Source organism: Pseudophryne corroboree, chromosome 1, assembly GCF_028390025.1.
Source record: "Pseudophryne corroboree isolate aPseCor3 chromosome 1, aPseCor3.hap2, whole genome shotgun sequence".
NCBI lineage: Eukaryota > Metazoa > Chordata > Amphibia > Anura > Myobatrachidae > Pseudophryne > Pseudophryne corroboree.
The window spans coordinates 67,231,744-67,249,778 of record NC_086444.1 but is presented as its reverse complement, the minus strand read 5'-3'; the positions used below and the strand labels follow the sequence as shown (position 1 = coordinate 67,249,778).

The window sequence follows — 18,035 nt, the reverse complement described above, 5'->3', positions numbered from 1 at the left end:
TAGATGTGATGATAATGCATGTGAGAACGCCCCGTATCACCCGGTTACACCTCTTCAGTAGTAAGTGTAGATGCGATGATAATGCATGTGAGAACGCCCCGTATCACCCAGTTACACCTCTTCAGTAGTAAGTGTAGATGTGATTATAATGCATGTGAGAACGCCCCGTATCACCCAGTTACACCTCTTCAGTAGTAAGTGTAGATGCGATGATAATGCATGTGAGAACGCCCCGTATCACCCAGTTACACCTCTTCAGTAGTAAGTGTAGATGTGATGATAATGCATGTGAGAACGCCCCGTATCACCCGGTTACACCTCTTCAGTAGTAAGTGTACATGTGATGATAATGCATGTGAGAACACCCCGTGTCACCCAGTTACACCTCTTCAGTAGTAAGTGTAGATGCGATGATAATGCATGTGAGAACGCCCCGTATCACCCGGTTACACCTCTTCAGTAGTAAGTGTACATGCGATGATAATGCATGTGAGAACGCCCCGTATCACCCGGTTACACCTCTTCAGTAGTAAGTGTACATGTGATGATAATGCATGTGAGAACGCCCCGTATCACCCAGTTACACCTCTTCAGTAGTAAGTGTAGATGCGATGATAATGCATGTGAGAACGCCCCGTATCACCCAGTTACACCTCTTCAGTAGTAAGTGTACATGCGATGATAATGCATGTGAGAACGCCCCGTATCACCCGGTTACACCTCTTCAGTAGTAAGTGTACATGCGATGATAATGCATGTGAGAACGCCCCGTATCACCCAGTTACACCTCTTCAGTAGTAAGTGTAGATGCGATGATAATGCATGTGAGAACGCCCCGTATCACCCGGTTACACCTCTTCAGTAGTAAGTGTACATGCGATGATAATGCATGTGAGAACGCCCCGTATCACCCAGTTACACCTCTTCAGTAGTAAGTGTACATGCGATGATAATGCATGTGAGAACGCCCCGTATCACCCAGTTACACCTCTTCAGTAGTAAGTGTACATGCGATGATAATGCATGTGAGAACGCCCCGTATCACCCGGTTACACCTCTTCAGTAGTAAGTGTAGATGCGATGATAATGCATGTGAGAACGCCCCATATCACCCGGTTACACCTCTTCAGTAGTAAGTGTACATGCGATGATAATGCATGTGAGAACGCCCCGTATCACCCGGTTACACCTCTTCAGTAGTAAGTGTACATGCGATGATAATGCATGTGAGAACGCCCCGTATCACCCAGTTACACCTCTTCAGTAGTAAGTGTACATGCGATGATAATGCATGTGAGAACGCCCCGTATCACCCAGTTACACCTCTTCAGTAGTAAGTGTAGATGTGATGATAATGCATGTGAGAACGCCCCGTATCACCCGGTTACACCTCTTCAGTAGTAAGTGTACATGCGATAATAATGCATGTGAGAACGCCCCGTATCACCCAGTTACACCTCTTCAGTAGTAAGTGTAGATGTGATGATAATGCATGTGAGAACGCCCCGTATCACCCAGTTACACCTCTTCAGTAGTAAGTGTACATGCGATGATAATGCATGTGAGAACGCCCCGTATCACCCAGTTACACCTCTTCAGTAGTAAGTGTAGATGTGATGATAATGCATGTGAGAACGCCCCGTATCACCCGGTTACACCTCTTCAGTAGTAAGTGTACATGCGATAATAATGCATGTGAGAACGCCCCGTATCACCCAGTTACACCTCTTCAGTAGTAAGTGTAGATGTGATGATAATGCATGTGAGAACGCCCCGTATCACCCGGTTACACCTCTTCAGTAGTAAGTGTAGATGCGATGATAATGCATGTGAGAACGCCCCGTATCACCCGGTTACACCTCTTCAGTAGTAAGTGTACATGCGATGATAATGCATGTGAGAACGCCCCGTATCACCCGGTTACACCTCTTCAGTAGTAAGTGTAGATGTGATGATAATGCATGTGAGAACGCCCCGTATCACCCGGTTACACCTCTTCAGTAGTAAGTGTACATGTGATGATAATGCATGTGAGAACGCCCCGTATCACCCAGTTACACCTCTTCAGTAGTAAGTGTACATGCGATGATAATGCATGTGAGAACGCCCCGTATCACCCAGTTACACCTCTTCAGTAGTAAGTGTAGATGCGATGATAATGCATGTGAGAACGCCCCGTATCACCCGGTTACACCTCTTCAGTAGTAAGTGTACATGCGATGATAATGCATGTGAGAACGCCCCGTATCACCCAGTTACACCTCTTCAGTAGTAAGTGTACATGCGATGATAATGCATGTGAGAACGCCCCGTATCACCCAGTTACACCTCTTCAGTAGTAAGTGTAGATGTGATGATAATGCATGTGAGAACGCCCCGTATCACCCGGTTACACCTCTTCAGTAGTAAGTGTACATGCGATGATAATGCATGTGAGAACGCCCCGTATCACCCGGTTACACCTCTTCAGTAGTAAGTGTAGATGTGATGATAATGCATGTGAGAACGCCCCGTATCACCCGGTTACACCTCTTCAGTAGTAAGTGTACATGCGATAATAATGCATGTGAGAACGCCCCGTATCACCCGGTTACACCTCTTCAGTAGTAAGTGTAGATGCGATGATAATGCATGTGAGAACGCCCCGTATCACCCGGTTACACCTCTTCAGTAGTAAGTGTACATGTGATGATAATGCATGTGAGAACGCCCCGTATCACCCAGTTACACCTCTTCAGTAGTAAGTGTAGATGCGATGATAATGCATGTGAGAACGCCCCGTGTCACCCAGTTACACCTCTTCAGTAGTAAGTGTACATGCGATGATAATGCATGTGAGAACGCCCCGTATCACCCAGTTACACCTCTTCAGTAGTAAGTGTAGATGTGATGATAATGCATGTGAGAACGCCCCGTATCACCCAGTTACACCTCTTCAGTAGTAAGTGTACATGCGATAATAATGCATGTGAGAACGCCCCGTATCACCCGGTTACACCTCTTCAGTAGTAAGTGTAGATGTGATAATAATGCATGTGAGAACGCCCCGTATCACCCGGTTACACCTCTTCAGTAGTAAGTGTACATGCGATGATAATGCATGTGAGAACGCCCCGTATCACCCAGTTACACCTCTTCAGTAGTAAGTGTACATGCGATGATAATGCATGTGAGAACGCCCCGTATCACCCAGTTACACCTCTTCAGTAGTAAGTGTAGATGTGATGATAATGCATGTGAGAACGCCCCGTATCACCCGGTTACACCTCTTCAGTAGTAAGTGTAGGTGCGATGATAATGCATGTGAGAACGCCCCGTATCACCCAGTTACACCTCTTCAGTAGTAAGTGTACATGCGATGATAATGCATGTGAGAACGCCCCGTATCACCCAGTTACACCTCTTCAGTAGTAAGTGTAGATGTGATGATAATGCATGTGAGAACGCCCCGTATCACCCGGTTACACCTCTTCAGTAGTAAGTGTAGATGTGATGATAATGCATGTGAGAACGCCCCGTATCACCCGGTTACACCTCTTCAGTAGTAAGTGTACATGTGATGATAATGCATGTGAGAACGCCCCGTATCACCCGGTTACACCTCTTCAGTAGTAAGTGTAGATGTGATGATAATGCATGTGAGAACGCCCCGTATCACCCGGTTACACCTCTTCAGTAGTAAGTGTACATGTGATGATAATGCATGTGAGAACGCCCCGTATCACCCGGTTACACCTCTTCAGTAGTAAGTGTAGATGTGATGATAATGCATGTGAGAACGCCCCGTGTCACCCAGTTACACCTCTTCAGTAGTAAGTGTACATGCGATGATAATGCATGTGAGAACGCCCCGTATCACCCAGTTAAACCTCTTCAGTAGTAAGTGTAGATGTGATGATAATGCATGTGAGAACGCCCCGTATCACCCGGTTACACCTCTTCAGTAGTAAGTGTAGATGTGATGATAATGCATGTGAGAACGCCCCGTGTCACCCGGTTACACCTCTTCAGTAGTAAGTGTACATGTGATGATAATGCATGTGAGAACGCCCCGTATCACCCGGTTACACCTCTTCAGTAGTAAGTGTAGATGTGATGATAATGCATGTGAGAACGCCCCGTATCACCCGGTTACACCTCTTCAGTAGTAAGTGTAGATGCGATGATAATGCATGTGAGAACGCCCCGTATCACCCGGTTACACCTCTTCAGTAGTAAGTGTAGATGTGATGATAATGCATGTGAGAACGCCCCGTATCACCCGGTTACACCTCTTCAGTAGTAAGTGTAGATGTGATGATAATGCATGTGAGAACGCCCCGTATCACCCAGTTACACCTCTTCAGTAGTAAGTGTACATGCGATAATAATGCATGTGAGAACGCCCCGTATCACCCGGTTACACCTCTTCAGTAGTAAGTGTACATGCGATGATAATGCATGTGAGAACGCCCCGTGTCACCCGGTTACACCTCTTCAGTAGTAAGTGTACATGCGATAATAATGCATGTGAGAACGCCCCGTGTCACCCGGTTACACCTCTTCAGTAGTAAGTGTACATGCGATGATAATGCATGTGAGAACGCCCCGTATCACCCGGTTACACCTCTTCAGTAGTAAGTGTAGATGCGATGATAATGCATGTGAGAACGCCCCGTATCACCCGGTTACACCTCTTCAGTAGTAAGTGTACATGCGATGATAATGCATGTGAGAACGCCCCGTATCACCCGGTTACACCTCTTCAGTAGTAAGTGTAGATGTGATGATAATGCATGTGAGAACGCCCCGTATCACCCGGTTACACCTCTTCAGTAGTAAGTGTAGATGTGATGATAATGCATGTGAGAACGCCCCGTATCACCCGGTTACACCTCTTCAGTAGTAAGTGTAGATGTGATGATAATGCATGTGAGAACGCCCCGTATCACCCGGTTACACCTCTTCAGTAGTAAGTGTAGATGTGATGATAATGCATGTGAGAACGCCCCGTATCACCCGGTTACACCTCTTCAGTAGTAAGTGTAGATGTGATGATAATGCATGTGAGAACGCCCCGTATCACCCGGTTACACCTCTTCAGTAGTAAGTGTAGATGTGATGATAATGCATGTGAGAACGCCCCGTATCACCCAGTTACACCTCTTCAGTAGTAAGTGTAGATGCGATGATCATGCATGTGAGAACGCCCCGTATCACCCGGTTACACCTCTTCAGTAGTAAGTGTACATGCGATGATAATGCATGTGAGAACGCCCCGTATCACCCGGTTACACCTCTTCAGTAGTAAGTGTACATGCGATGATAATGCATGTGAGAACGCCCCGTATCACCCGGTTACACCTCTTCAGTAGTAAGTGTACATGCGATGATAATGCATGTGAGAACGCCCCGTATCACCCAGTTACACCTCTTCAGTAGTAAGTGTACATGTGATGATAATGCATGTGAGAACGCCCCGTATCACCCGGTTACACCTCTTCAGTAGTAAGTGTACATGTGATGATAATGCATGTGAGAACGCCCCGTATCACCCGGTTACACCTCTTCAGTAGTAAGTGTACATGCGATGATAATGCATGTGAGAACGCCCCGTATCACCCGGTTACACCTCTTCAGTAGTAAGTGTACATGTGATGATAATGCATGTGAGAACGCCCCGTATCACCCAGTTACACCTCTTCAGTAGTAAGTGTACATGTGATGATAATGCATGTGAGAACGCCCCGTATCACCCGGTTACACCTCTTCAGTAGTAAGTGTACATGCGATGATAATGCATGTGAGAACGCCCCGTGTCACCCGGTTACACCTCTTCAGTAGTAAGTGTAGATGCGATGATAATGCATGGGAGTGCATCACATAAACTTGCATGCAGTCACTTCCAGAGCGTGCACAGACTTATAACGATCGTCCATTCACAGATCCTACCAGGACACAAGCATGTTTATTATCTCCGCATGTTGTTTATTCTCTAACAGGCACTCCGGGTGTCATCCAGCCAGAGAGGAAGCGTCCTGAGCTCACCCGGCAGGTGACGGTGCAGAGGATCGAGAAGGACTTCCAGGGGATGCTGGAGTATTACAAGGAGGATGAGCCTCTCCTCATCAGACACCTCATTTTAGGTCAGGACGGGCCCTGATTTGTGCTGGTAGAACGTGTGATCCCATCATTACAGTCTCTGAGTATTAGATTGGTGACTGGCACACTATAAGGGGTCACAGCAGTCACGACAAGATCCTACGACACTGGAACAGACTTGCCTCAGGTCCTGGTGTACCCCAGTTGCAAACTAGAGTGAGCAGTGTCACTAGAATCCGTGGGGCCACAGGAGCTGCATAAACAGCTGTCACCCACAGTGAGTGAATTCCCGCAGTGTAGTGGTGTTACAGCGCATCTTCTTGGCAGAATGAGCTCTGTAACAGGCCCTTATAGATGAATGGGGTAGCAGGTGTAGCTCATATTTTGCACAAGGGGGACATTTACTAAGCAGTGATAAGAGTGGAGAAGTGAGCCAGTGGAGAAGTTGCCCCATCAACCAATCAGCAGCTCTGTATCATTTTATAGTATGCAAGTTATAGATGTTACATCAGTGCTGATTGGTTGCCATTTGCAACCTCTCCACTGGCTCACTTCTCCACTCTTATCACTGCTTAGTAAATGTCCCCCTAAGTTACTTTAGCTACTCCACTGTCGGCTGTTATTAAACATCAGCTTGCCATCATAGACCAATGTTCACTTAGTGGAAGTAAATAAGTCCTAATCCTCGTGTCCCCACATGACTTGTGCATTTATTCAGAAAGGTTTCTCTATATTCTGTGACAGCGGAAAATATATATCCTACTGGAAGCACCAACATTGCTGGGTGTGTGGTAATATTTTCTACCCTTCCACGTCCTTGCATTTCACTACCCAACTGCACGTAGAATTTACTTTCTTGCTGGGCATTGGTTTAGCAGGGAAGGAGGTGGGAGAAGAAGAGAGGCAGCAGAATGATCCGCTGAGGACCCCTGGTAGCTGCCCTCTCTTAGTAAATAATCTCATTGTATCCCATGGAAAGGTTTTTTTTATATTTAAAGATAGAACAGGAAAGCAGACGATACTCTCATATTTACTATCGTTCAGAAAACATACATATAACGGAACACACACTGTGTGGTTGAAATCCCTTTTATGAAGAGCTTCAATAGCACCATCATCTTACTGTCTCCCACATGGGTTTTGCGAGTAGGTGGGGCAGTTGGGTTACATTGTAAAGTTTAAAATAATTCCTACCTTCCCTCAAAATTGTATAATAGCGTGTGCCCATCCCTAGTCTCTGTGCCATTTGCCTAACTGTGCAAAATAAAAGCCGACTCCTGATTGGATGGTTGCAGCCTCATTCATTCAGAAGCCAGCTATCATTTTACTGAAGGGAAAAAGAAAGAGATAACCCCATAATCCATTGTTCAGAAGTGATTGTATGTAGGGAAACCAATCTAGCAGATCTCTGTGACAGTTTAGCCACTAGGGGTCATTGTTGCCCTTCAATACATCCAAGCAACAGATAATCTGTATATTAATAGCGTAAGGACGATTTTTATGAGTGACTTATTTCTTTGATGCCATTGCCTGAGCAGTTAACCAAATTAAAGCTATTGGTCCGTAGATGTGCAGAATTATATTGGCTTTGTGATTGGTTGCTTTGTTTTGGAGTTATGTGACAAAACGTCCACCAGCCAATTACAATGCATCACCATTGTGCTCTGGAAAATGTGACAGTTGGTCAACTCTGTGTGTGCATCTGCTGGGTTACCTGGATCATATGACCTGCCGGGTGGTCTGGAAACTGTGACAGTTATGTGCAGCCACCCACTAAGCAGGGAATACTACAGAGTATCGACTCCTAAGGGGGTGAAAGGGAGTAAAATGTTCTGCCCAGCAACCCTTAATTGTTGTTATTATTATTATTATTATTATCATCATCATCATCCTTTATTTATATGGCACCACAGGGGTTCTGCAGCACCTAACAAATAACATAAATAAATGAGCATACAAGAAAACAGTGACTTGAATTACAAGACAATGCAGGAACACGTACATGGTATATAAACAATCCTGCAACAGTGGTCATAGCACTCAAATAAGCAGCAGGGCAGCAGAAACCAATGGTTAGGTGCCGTTGTTGGGAGTATGGAGTAGATGATGGTATAAGAAAGGGAATGAAAGCACATGAGGGAAGAGGTCCCTGCTCGTGAGAGCTTACATTCTAAAAGGGAGGGAGGGACAGACAGGGGTGGTGGAGAATCTGATAGAGAGGGAGTTCCAGAGGTAGGGAGCACCATGTGCACAATCCTGGGAGGTGAGAGTAGGAGGAAGTAATCAGTTGGCAGGAGAGGCAGCATTCATTTGTGGAGCAAAGCGGGTGAGAGTGTGAAGGGAGATGAGGTCCGAGCAGGAATTTGTGGTGAGCTAAATGGATCAGGAGGCATTGGCTACCACCAGAGCCAGGTTTGCGCGCAATATATGAGCCAAATGGTACATCTGGGCGTTATACACAGGTGCTGCAGTATAGACTCCTGGACATTTGGTGAGCTTTGATAACAGATGTTTGGAAAAGATAGGGGGGGGGGGGGGTCTCTGACTCACCTACCATAGACATTTTAGTCCAGAGTTTTGGCTTTAAAAATTATTAGAATAATGGAAAGAAGATGTTCAAAACATATTCTTTGTATTTTTCATATACAGATGGGGCCACGCTAGTCATAGCTACTTCTGTGTGGGCGCGCCTAGGATTCAGCGTCTCGGACTGGGCGCACATGCCCAAACGGAGATTCTCTGCTGTTCTATGAATGGGAGAGCGTCTCTGTGCACTTCCGGCGTGACTAGGCGGACGGATCACCTAGTCATGCCGGGAGTGCTCGCTTGCGATGGAGCCGTCTCAGATGAGCGCGGCTCCATCTGTACTTTATACAGTCAAAACTCTGACACAAACGTTAGTATGACCGGAAAGGCTCTGCTGCACCCCACCGCACATCACTGGGTCCGAGATGTAAATGGGAGAGGAATGGGTGAGGTGAGAACTTTCTGAGAGAAGCTTGAACTGGATTGTAAAGAGGAAAGGGAGCCAGTGCAGGGCTTGCAGGAGAGAGGAGGAGGACGTAGTACGTTTGAAGAGGAAGGTGAGATGTGCAGCAGCATTGATGACAGATTGGAGTGGAGAGAGGTGTACGTCAGGGAGGTCAGAGGTTACAGTAGTCCAATCTGCACATGGTCAGTGAGCGTATGAGGGGCTTAGTGTAGCATCTAGGGTGAGAATGGGTCTAATCCTGTAAATATTTTTGGGAGGCAAATGTCAGGACTGCAAATGTGTGGTTTGAAGGAGCGGTAGAAGTCTAGGATTACTCCCATCCATGATAATAAAAGCTCCTCTGCTTTGTGTATTTACATTTATCTGAGCGTATAAGATAGAAACTGCGCAGTGAATATCGGTTCATCTCATGACATGAAATTCTAGAGCTGGACCAGTAAGTACGGAACATAAACTCACCATTCCCTTATTCCTCTTAGATCTGAATCCTCAGCTGATCTCCACGTCGGTTCCGTGTCTGCCCGCGTACATCCTGTTCATGTGCATCAGACACGCAGACTACATCAATGATGACCAGAAGGTGCACTCCCTCCTCACCTCCACAATCAACGGCATTAAAAAGGCGCTAAAGGTACGGTCAGAACGGTCTCAGAACACATGACCTTTGTACATAAGAGATACAATATTGGAACCATTCATAGTACATGCATGTCGTGGATAAACAGAACTGCTGAACACAATGCGGCTAGTATGTACTGAGCGTCGTTTTGGTTTAAATCATAACATAAGTGATTAAGTTCAACTCAATACATCCATTGTTTCCCCTTTAAAAAAATCAAATCTGCTTTATTGATGCGGACCGATGGCTAATATCACTGTAACAGTGTAAACAGATCACGGCAGCTACATTACTATAGTATGTGCATACGTGGGAGGGATTCAGACTCAGCCAATCAGAAGTGACTGCCGACCATCACCAGTTTACACTTTACTCCAGGAGTCGAGTTCCCGGCAGTGATCCGCCTTTTAACAGGCGCAGATGTGTCCCTAGTTGTCAGCATTGGACACATTTTGCACGCACACACCCTTAAACGCCATCTGCAACCGCCATCACTTTCCCCATAGTGCAGTGCATGGCCGAGCATGAGTATAAATTTCTGGTGTACACGTGAGGTTGAAAAATAGCGCAATTTCTGGGGCCGATATAAATATTTGTGCAAACCAGAAAGACACTTTGGGAATCTGGCAAGTACACTTTAAAAATGTGTTTGGCATTCTCTTTCTGTTCCGACTGCATTGATAACTGTATGAGACAGAATATAGGTGGTCATTCCAAGTTGATCGCTAGCTGCATTCGTTCACTGTGCAGCGATGAGACAAAAAAACGGCACTTCTGCGCATGCGGCGCAATGCGCACGCGTAAAGTATTATTACAACGAACGGTGTAGTTTCACACAAGGTCTAGGGAAGCATTTCAGTCGCACTGCTGGCCGCACAGTGATTGACATGAAGTGGGCGTTTCTGGGTGTCAACTGACCGTTTTCAGGGAGTGTTCGAAAAAACGCAGGCATGCCAGGAAAAACGCAGGCGTGGCTGGGCGAACGCAGGGCGTGTTTGTGACGTCAAAACAGGAACTGAACAGTCTGAAGTCATCGCAAGCGCTGAGTAGGTATTGAGTTACTCTAAAACTGCACAAAAAATTTTTGCCGCCACTCTGCGATCCTTTCCCAGTGGGAGGCGGCATAGCGTTTGCACGGCTGCTAAAAATTACTAGCGAGCGAACAACTCAGAATGACCACCATAGTCCACTGAGTCTATTCACTCTATAGTGACATAGTTACATAGTTGTTGAGGTTGAAAAAAGACAAATGTCCATCGGGTTCAACCTGTATTTTTATTTATTTATTTATTTTTTATATTAATTAAATGCTGTATCCTTGGATATTTTTTTCCGCTAGGAATTTATCTAATCCATTTTTAAACTTATTGATTGAGTCCATCATTACTACATTCGCTGGCAGTGAATTCCAAATCCTTACAGCTCTTACTGTGAAGAACCCTTTTCTCCGTTGAGTATGGAATTTTTTTCTTCTAACCTCGGGGTGTCCTCGTGTCCTATGTAGTGGTTTTTTTATAAACAAATTGTTAATCCTTGTATTGTCCCTTAATATATTTATAAATATTAATAATGTCCCCTCTTAGTCGCCTCTTTTCCAGTGTAAACAAATCCAGCCTTTTAAGTCTTTCCTCATAATCCAGTGCCTCTAACCCCTTAGCCAGTCTGGTGGCTCTCCTCTGAACCTTTTTGAGTTCCAAGATATCTTTTTTTATAGTGAGGTGCCCAGAACTGTACACAATATTCCAGGTGTGGCCGCACCAATGATTTATACAGTGGCTGGATTACACTCTCATCCCTTGTCTCCATTCCCCGTTTTATGCATGCTAACACCTTACTTGCTTTTGTTGCTGCATTTTGACATTGTGTACTGCTACTAAGTTTATGGTTGATGAGCACCCCCAAATCTTTTTCAACTACTATTATCCCCACATTTACCCCATTTAGTTTATAGGCTGCCTGAATGTTCTTTGTCCCAAAGTGCATAACTTTACATATGTCTGTATTGAACCTCATTCTCCATTTATCTGCCCAGACCTCAAGTCTAGATAAGTCATTCTGCAGAGACTCAACATCCTTGTCTGAATTAATTACTCTACATAGCTTAGTATCATCTGCGAAAATTGACACTGTGCTTTCCAGTCCCTCTCCTAGGTCATTAATGAATATGTTAAACAACAATGGTCCGAGTACTGAACCCTGTGGTATTCCACTGAGCACTGAAGCCCATTCAGAGTACATCCCATTAATCCCCAATCGCTGTTCCCTATTGAACAGCCAATTATTCACCCAAGTACAAATAGTGTCTCCTACCCCAAGCTCTCTTAATTTGAGAATTAATCTCTTATGTGGAACTTTGTCAAAGGCCTTCGCGAAGTCCAAAAAGATCACATCCACTGCTTGACCCTGATCAGTATTATCGCTCACTTTCTCGTAGAAGCTTATTAAGTTAGTTTGAGAGAATCTGTCCTTCACAAAACCATGCTGATTACTAGTAATAACCTTGGAGGTAGCCAAGTACTCAAGTATGCTGTGCCTTAATATACCTTCTAGTAATTTCCCCACTATAGATGTCAAACTTACCAGTCTATAGATACCGGGGTGAGTTTTAATACACCTTTTAAATATTTTGACTACCTCTGCTATACGCCAGTCCTTTGGTATCGTTCCTGATCTAATTGACTCTCTGAAAATCAAATATAGGGGTCTCGATACCTCTACATTAAGTTCCATAAGAACCCTGGGGTGGAGTCCAGCCGGCCCAGGAGATTTATTTATCTTAATTTTACTTAGTCTCTCCCGGACTACTTCCTCGTTTAACAAAGTACCTAGCATCAGGTCGTTATCGTAGCTTATGTTATGCTCTACTCTCGTCAAGCTGTCCTCATTCGTGAATACTGATGAAAAGTATTTATTAAATAAATACGCTTTTTCCCTATCATCATTAGTCAAGACATCCAACTCGCCCTTTAAAGGCCCAATATTCTCCCTTTTTAACCTTTTACCATTTATGTACTTAAAGAACTTTTTGGGGTTTGTTATACTCTCCTTAGCGATTTTGTTTTTCGTTTTCTATTTTAGCTGCTCTGATTTCTTGTTTGCATTTTTTGTTACATTCCTTGTAGAACTGGAATGATTGCTCCGTTCCGTCAGACTTAAATGCTTTGAACGCACGCCTTTTTTTTACCTATTTGTTCCTTGACCCTCTTATTAAGCCACATTGGTTTGAATTTCCTACTCCTGTTTTTGTTGACCATGGGAATATACAAATGAGTGTATTTATTGAGCGCATTTGTAAAAACATCCCACATTTCAGCAGTATTCTTACCATAAAATACAATTTCCCAATTGATGTCCCTAATTGCTTGTTTCAGCAATATGAAATTAGATTTCTTAAAGTTAAAAGTTTTAGTTAGACCCTTATATTGTTGTTTTTGGAAGCTGATATCGAATGTGATCATATTGTGATCGCTATTTCCTAGGGTCTCACCTACTTTAGTATTTGATATTATCTCCTCATTATTAGTTAGTACTAGGTCCAGTATAGCCCTATGCCTAGTTGGTTCCCCGATTACCTGGGACAAGTAGTGATTAAGAACCTATTACCCCTAGTTGTATTTACTGTTTCGGTGTTCCAGTTTATGTCTGGGTAATTAAAGTCCCCAACAATAATGACGTCCCTAATACCTGCAGCTTTCTCGATTTGCTGCAAGAGTAATAATTCGTCAGACACACTAATATCTGGCGGTTTATAGCATGTCCCTATTAGAAGTTTTTTTTGTATCTTTACTCCCACTCGAAATCTCAACCCACAGTGACTCCACATTATCTACAATCCGCTCGGAAATGACTTCTTTTAAATACGGTTTTAAGGCTGTATGTTCTAAATGTGGTGGTCTGTCTAATGAAATGACCAACTGTGAGTCAGGAGACTTGTTTACGGAGAATCATCTCTGGTCTCCAAAACAATGGCTGACATAGCTGTATACTCGTAGTACTTCATTAGTACAGTACCTCATGTAGGGACACTATATATATATTAATTACGCTGTTCCTCTTGTTTACAGAAACAAAATGATGACTTCCACATCACATCATTCTGGCTTTCTAACTCCAGCCGTCTCCTGCACTGTCTGAAGCAGTACAGCGGGGATGAGGTGAGTGCTTACCTACACTTCCTGCCCAGAGCGGGGTCATACATCGCCCACCATATGTACAGGATTGCCCACCCATAACACAGCCATGTAATATGGTCATAGCATGTCACATTTCCCAGGGCCGGTTCCTCGTGAGTGATCCGCATTCCACACTTCTAGATGGAACTAAACTGTGCAGACTGCTTTTCTGTCAACCATGATGACTTGGGATGAAAGCGCGCTCTGCATGTGCTGCTGTTTGGCCCTGATCTGCTGGTCACATGTTCTGCGCACTGAAACTAAAGCATGGATTCCACTATCAATGCCCCTGCGTCTCCCACATACACCTAATGCACAATATGGTGGGATTCTTGCGTGCTGGACTTCTTTTATTTCTTATTCGGCACCAGTAGTGTAATTATGTCATCACACAAAGCCATATTTTTTAACAAAGAACAAATATGAATATAAACAATAAAAAAAACATAAAAAGTAAGGAGGGGAGAACACCGGTTCTCCTACTGGTGTCTCACCCTGGTGTGACCCTCTGCAGATGGGCGAATGAGCATCAGACGTTAATAAGCCACTCACATGAATATCTATATGTGCGGTCAGAGAGCCCTTCCACGCTGAGGTCTGAACAAGCCCTTGTTGTAGATGTTCCTATGGGCTTGAAGTTAGTGAATGTAATATGTTACCTTCTGTATTTTCAGGGGTTTCTGACCAGTAACTCCCCCAAACAGAATGAGCATTGCCTCCGTAACTTTGACCTCACAGAGTACCGCCAGGTCCTCAGCGACTTGTCCATCCAGATCTACCAGCAGCTTATTAAGATCATGGAAGGACTTCTGCAGCCAATGATCGGTGAGTAGCAGTGATTGGGGCAGGCTGACATTTGCCCCTAGACCGGATAACAGCTTTCACATTTACTGTGCTTCACTGCATTCCATGAAAGGCTATTAGAACGGATTGGCTTTCTGCAGCATTCTGATAGGCTGGAGGAAATCTGTAGAAGTGGAGTAAGAGAAGTAGGAAAAGTGGTGCTGTGCGATCGTTCTGACGTTACTCTACTTACCCCAATTTTTCTATTAATGTCCCCCATTGTATTTGGCATTACTATCTCACAGAATGTATTGTGTGATTCTAGGTTTCAGCTCCATGGATTCAAGCATCTACTTTAGTAAACCAAAAGAGAATCCTAATTTTTATACCTATCATATTGCTTTCATGTCTTCAGTTATAGGATTTCAAAGTATTATGGACTATAGGCCACATTTTCATCAACTCACATGGGTTTGCCTGGTATAAGGTTTCATGGGACAAGGCGCAGAATGAGCGATATAGAGCAATGCAAGAACAATATTTATTGTATTGCAAGATGAAAAGAGTGGGGAGGGCGAGTATTATACTGTAGGGCTGTTACACGCGGAGGAGCTCTCTCCCATTTCTACTCTGGAATGTTGTCAGAGCTTAGGACTGGCGGCATTACCGTCTCATCCTAAATTTTAATGGGGCCAATTGTGGACTAGGGGGGTCATTCCGAGTTGATCGTAGCAGTGCTAAATTTAGCACAGCTACGATCATTCACACTGACATGTTGGGGGATGCCCAGCACAGGGCTAGTCCGCCCCGCATGTCAGTGCCGCCCCCCCATCCTGCAGAAGTGCAAAGGCATCACACTTAAAGAGTAGCTCCCGACCAGCGCAGCTTTAACGTGCTGGCCGGGAGCTATTCATCGCTCCCTGGCCCGCAGTGGCCCTCCCCCCGTTCGGCCCGGCCACGCCTTCATTTGCCGGACCCCCCCCCCCACACACACACCCCGCCCAGTGACCGCCTCTGCCTGTCAATCAGGCAGAGGCGATCGTAGCAGCCCGACGGCCTTCGGCCGCCTGGCATGCGCCGGCGCTCTGCGGCGCTGGCAGTTCTGACCCGATCGCACCGCTGCGATAAACTGCAGCGTGCGATCGGGTCAGAATGACCCACCTAGGTACTTGAAATGCACCAAATATCTTTACTGATAGCGATAACATATCCCGAATAAACATGTGTGAGTAGGTGAGCAGGAGTCCCGTCTAATATAATTATTGCTATTATTTTCTTTTATTTACAAGGTGTCGTAAAGGGTACCATAGTGCCGTCCAGGGGGATGACGTTGGCAACATGATACATTACTATATACAGTTACATAGATACATAGTAACAGTGAGCAGACAGTATAATTACAGTATGTCGAGAATTCAATTATTATTTATTACCAGTTATTTATATAGCGCACACATATTCCGCAGCGCTTTACAGAGGGGGGAGGGCTCATATTGGCTTACCGTCTAAAGGGGATCTATCAATATTGTATATCTAGCCGGTTATGGCACATAAGGAGAGGCCTCAGCCATTAACCCATTGTAGTACACTGACATTTATACCCAAATCCTAGTATGACAGGGTTCCATTATATATGTGAATAAGTGCACTGAGTAGATGATGACAACTGTGTGTAGGAGATACGCTCAGTTGTATAATACAGCGAACTGAAGATAGAAGGGGAAATGTAATAGCCAGCAACTTGCAGACATCGGAGAGATACTGACAAGTCTGCTCAATATTTTAAAGCGGCAATCATTTAACGGGCAAACCCAGGTGATTAAGTGTGAGAAGCAGTGATCGTACTGACACTATTGCTGTTCTTACAGATGTGTCCTCATACACTAATACTGCAGTCGTGCCAGACATCTCCTCTGTGCGCCCCAGAGCTGGGCATTGTTTTGGCAGTGGTGTTAGTCACAGTGTGATGCGACAATACCACTACACGGGACTGCACTGTGCAGGGGATACTGCATCTGCGTTGGAAGCTAATGGAAGTGCGGACAGATCCCTCTGATATCTGAGGAAATTAAACTGGTAGACAGGACAATCTGTCTGTTAACGGATCACTCTTACCGTAAAATAGGCGCCTCTTGGCGGCAACTGGACAGCGACAGTGCAATCGCACGGAACTGATCCGTGTTGCGGGAGAGTCTTGGGCATTAAAGAGATCTCTAAAGGGAAAAAGACATGTAGTCTATGGGGCTAATGCACAGGCTGAATTAATGTAAATAATAATAAGTAAAAAAGGGGGGGGTATAATATTCAGAAACCAGCCTCGGAAACCAAATCAGGGAGGCGAAATGCCACAATTAGTATATAGCCGAGCTGGAGGTGCACCTGTAAGCATTTAGCAATATCTAGAAGAAAAAGGGTTGAAAGTGACCAAAAGATGGTCACCTACCAAAGAAAGCTCACTTTGTGGCGCACTCTTTTTTGTTCAAAATATGTATTATATAAAGAATTAAAACTTAACATTTATTAAATTTTAATATAAAATATTGTGATCAAGATCAGACACATAAAACATAAATTGGTCAATGTTGACCTATAGTAACCCCAAAAAATATATAGGGGATAAGATATCACTGCGTATATGGAATATATTTAAACAATTAAAAGTGGCTATAAAACAATTATAATAAGTTTGTCACTACGTAAATTAATGAGAATTACGTTTGTATATAGCCTCAATTGTGTTATGACAGTGAATAATTAAAGAACAAACTAGTGAAAGTTATTATAGCAAGCAATTTTTATCGGGTTATAATACACTCTGAACGATCCTTTCAAATGATTCGTTGGATCGTTTATAATAAACCCGATTGGCGGTACTCGTAACTTCAATCAACGCACTTATCCTTCAATTGTTCTAAGAAAAACAATGTCCTCTAGGGAGGCAGGGGTAGTGGGTATTTAATTGACACAAAAATAGTGTCAATTACCAACAACCTTAATGCCCTAGAGTTTTAATCCAAATAGTTGTTTTGAGTATAACATCCCAGATATGAGTCATGGATGTACATAGATTACAATCATCACTCTCAAAGCATAAAAACCTTAATTAACTCAGGCTATACGCACTGAAAAAGAAACAAATCCTTAATCCACAAAAACACAGTTTTTCAGGTCATAGACTATCAGTGTATTCATATGTGGCTTTACCACCTTAGATATCACCAGCAAGAGTATAAAGGTATCACTTTGAGAGGGAAACAATGTCCCTGTCTAAACCTCTTTGTTAGCAAATATTCAATCCCTGATTTCATCAAGTAATGCACATTCTGCGTGGGAGACATTTATAAGTAAATTGATCCTTAAAGTATGCATCTCAGACACGTGAGCTGAA

The 18,035-nt window shown here is 44.1% G+C and overlaps 1 protein-coding gene across 2 annotated transcripts in view; it reads left to right on the top strand.

Moving 5' to 3' along the window:
* Positions 1-18,035, top strand: part of MYO5B (myosin VB) — a 413,488-nt gene that overhangs the window by 378,848 nt on the left and 16,605 nt on the right. For both annotated transcript variants that reach the window (XM_063960368.1, XM_063960358.1), the window contains 4 exons: positions 5,982-6,125; positions 9,553-9,704; positions 13,757-13,846; positions 14,539-14,689. In XM_063960368.1, coding sequence (XP_063816438.1) covers positions 5,982-6,125; positions 9,553-9,704; positions 13,757-13,846; positions 14,539-14,689 — 537 coding nt within the window. The remainder of the gene's footprint in view (positions 1-5,981; positions 6,126-9,552; positions 9,705-13,756; positions 13,847-14,538; positions 14,690-18,035) is intronic.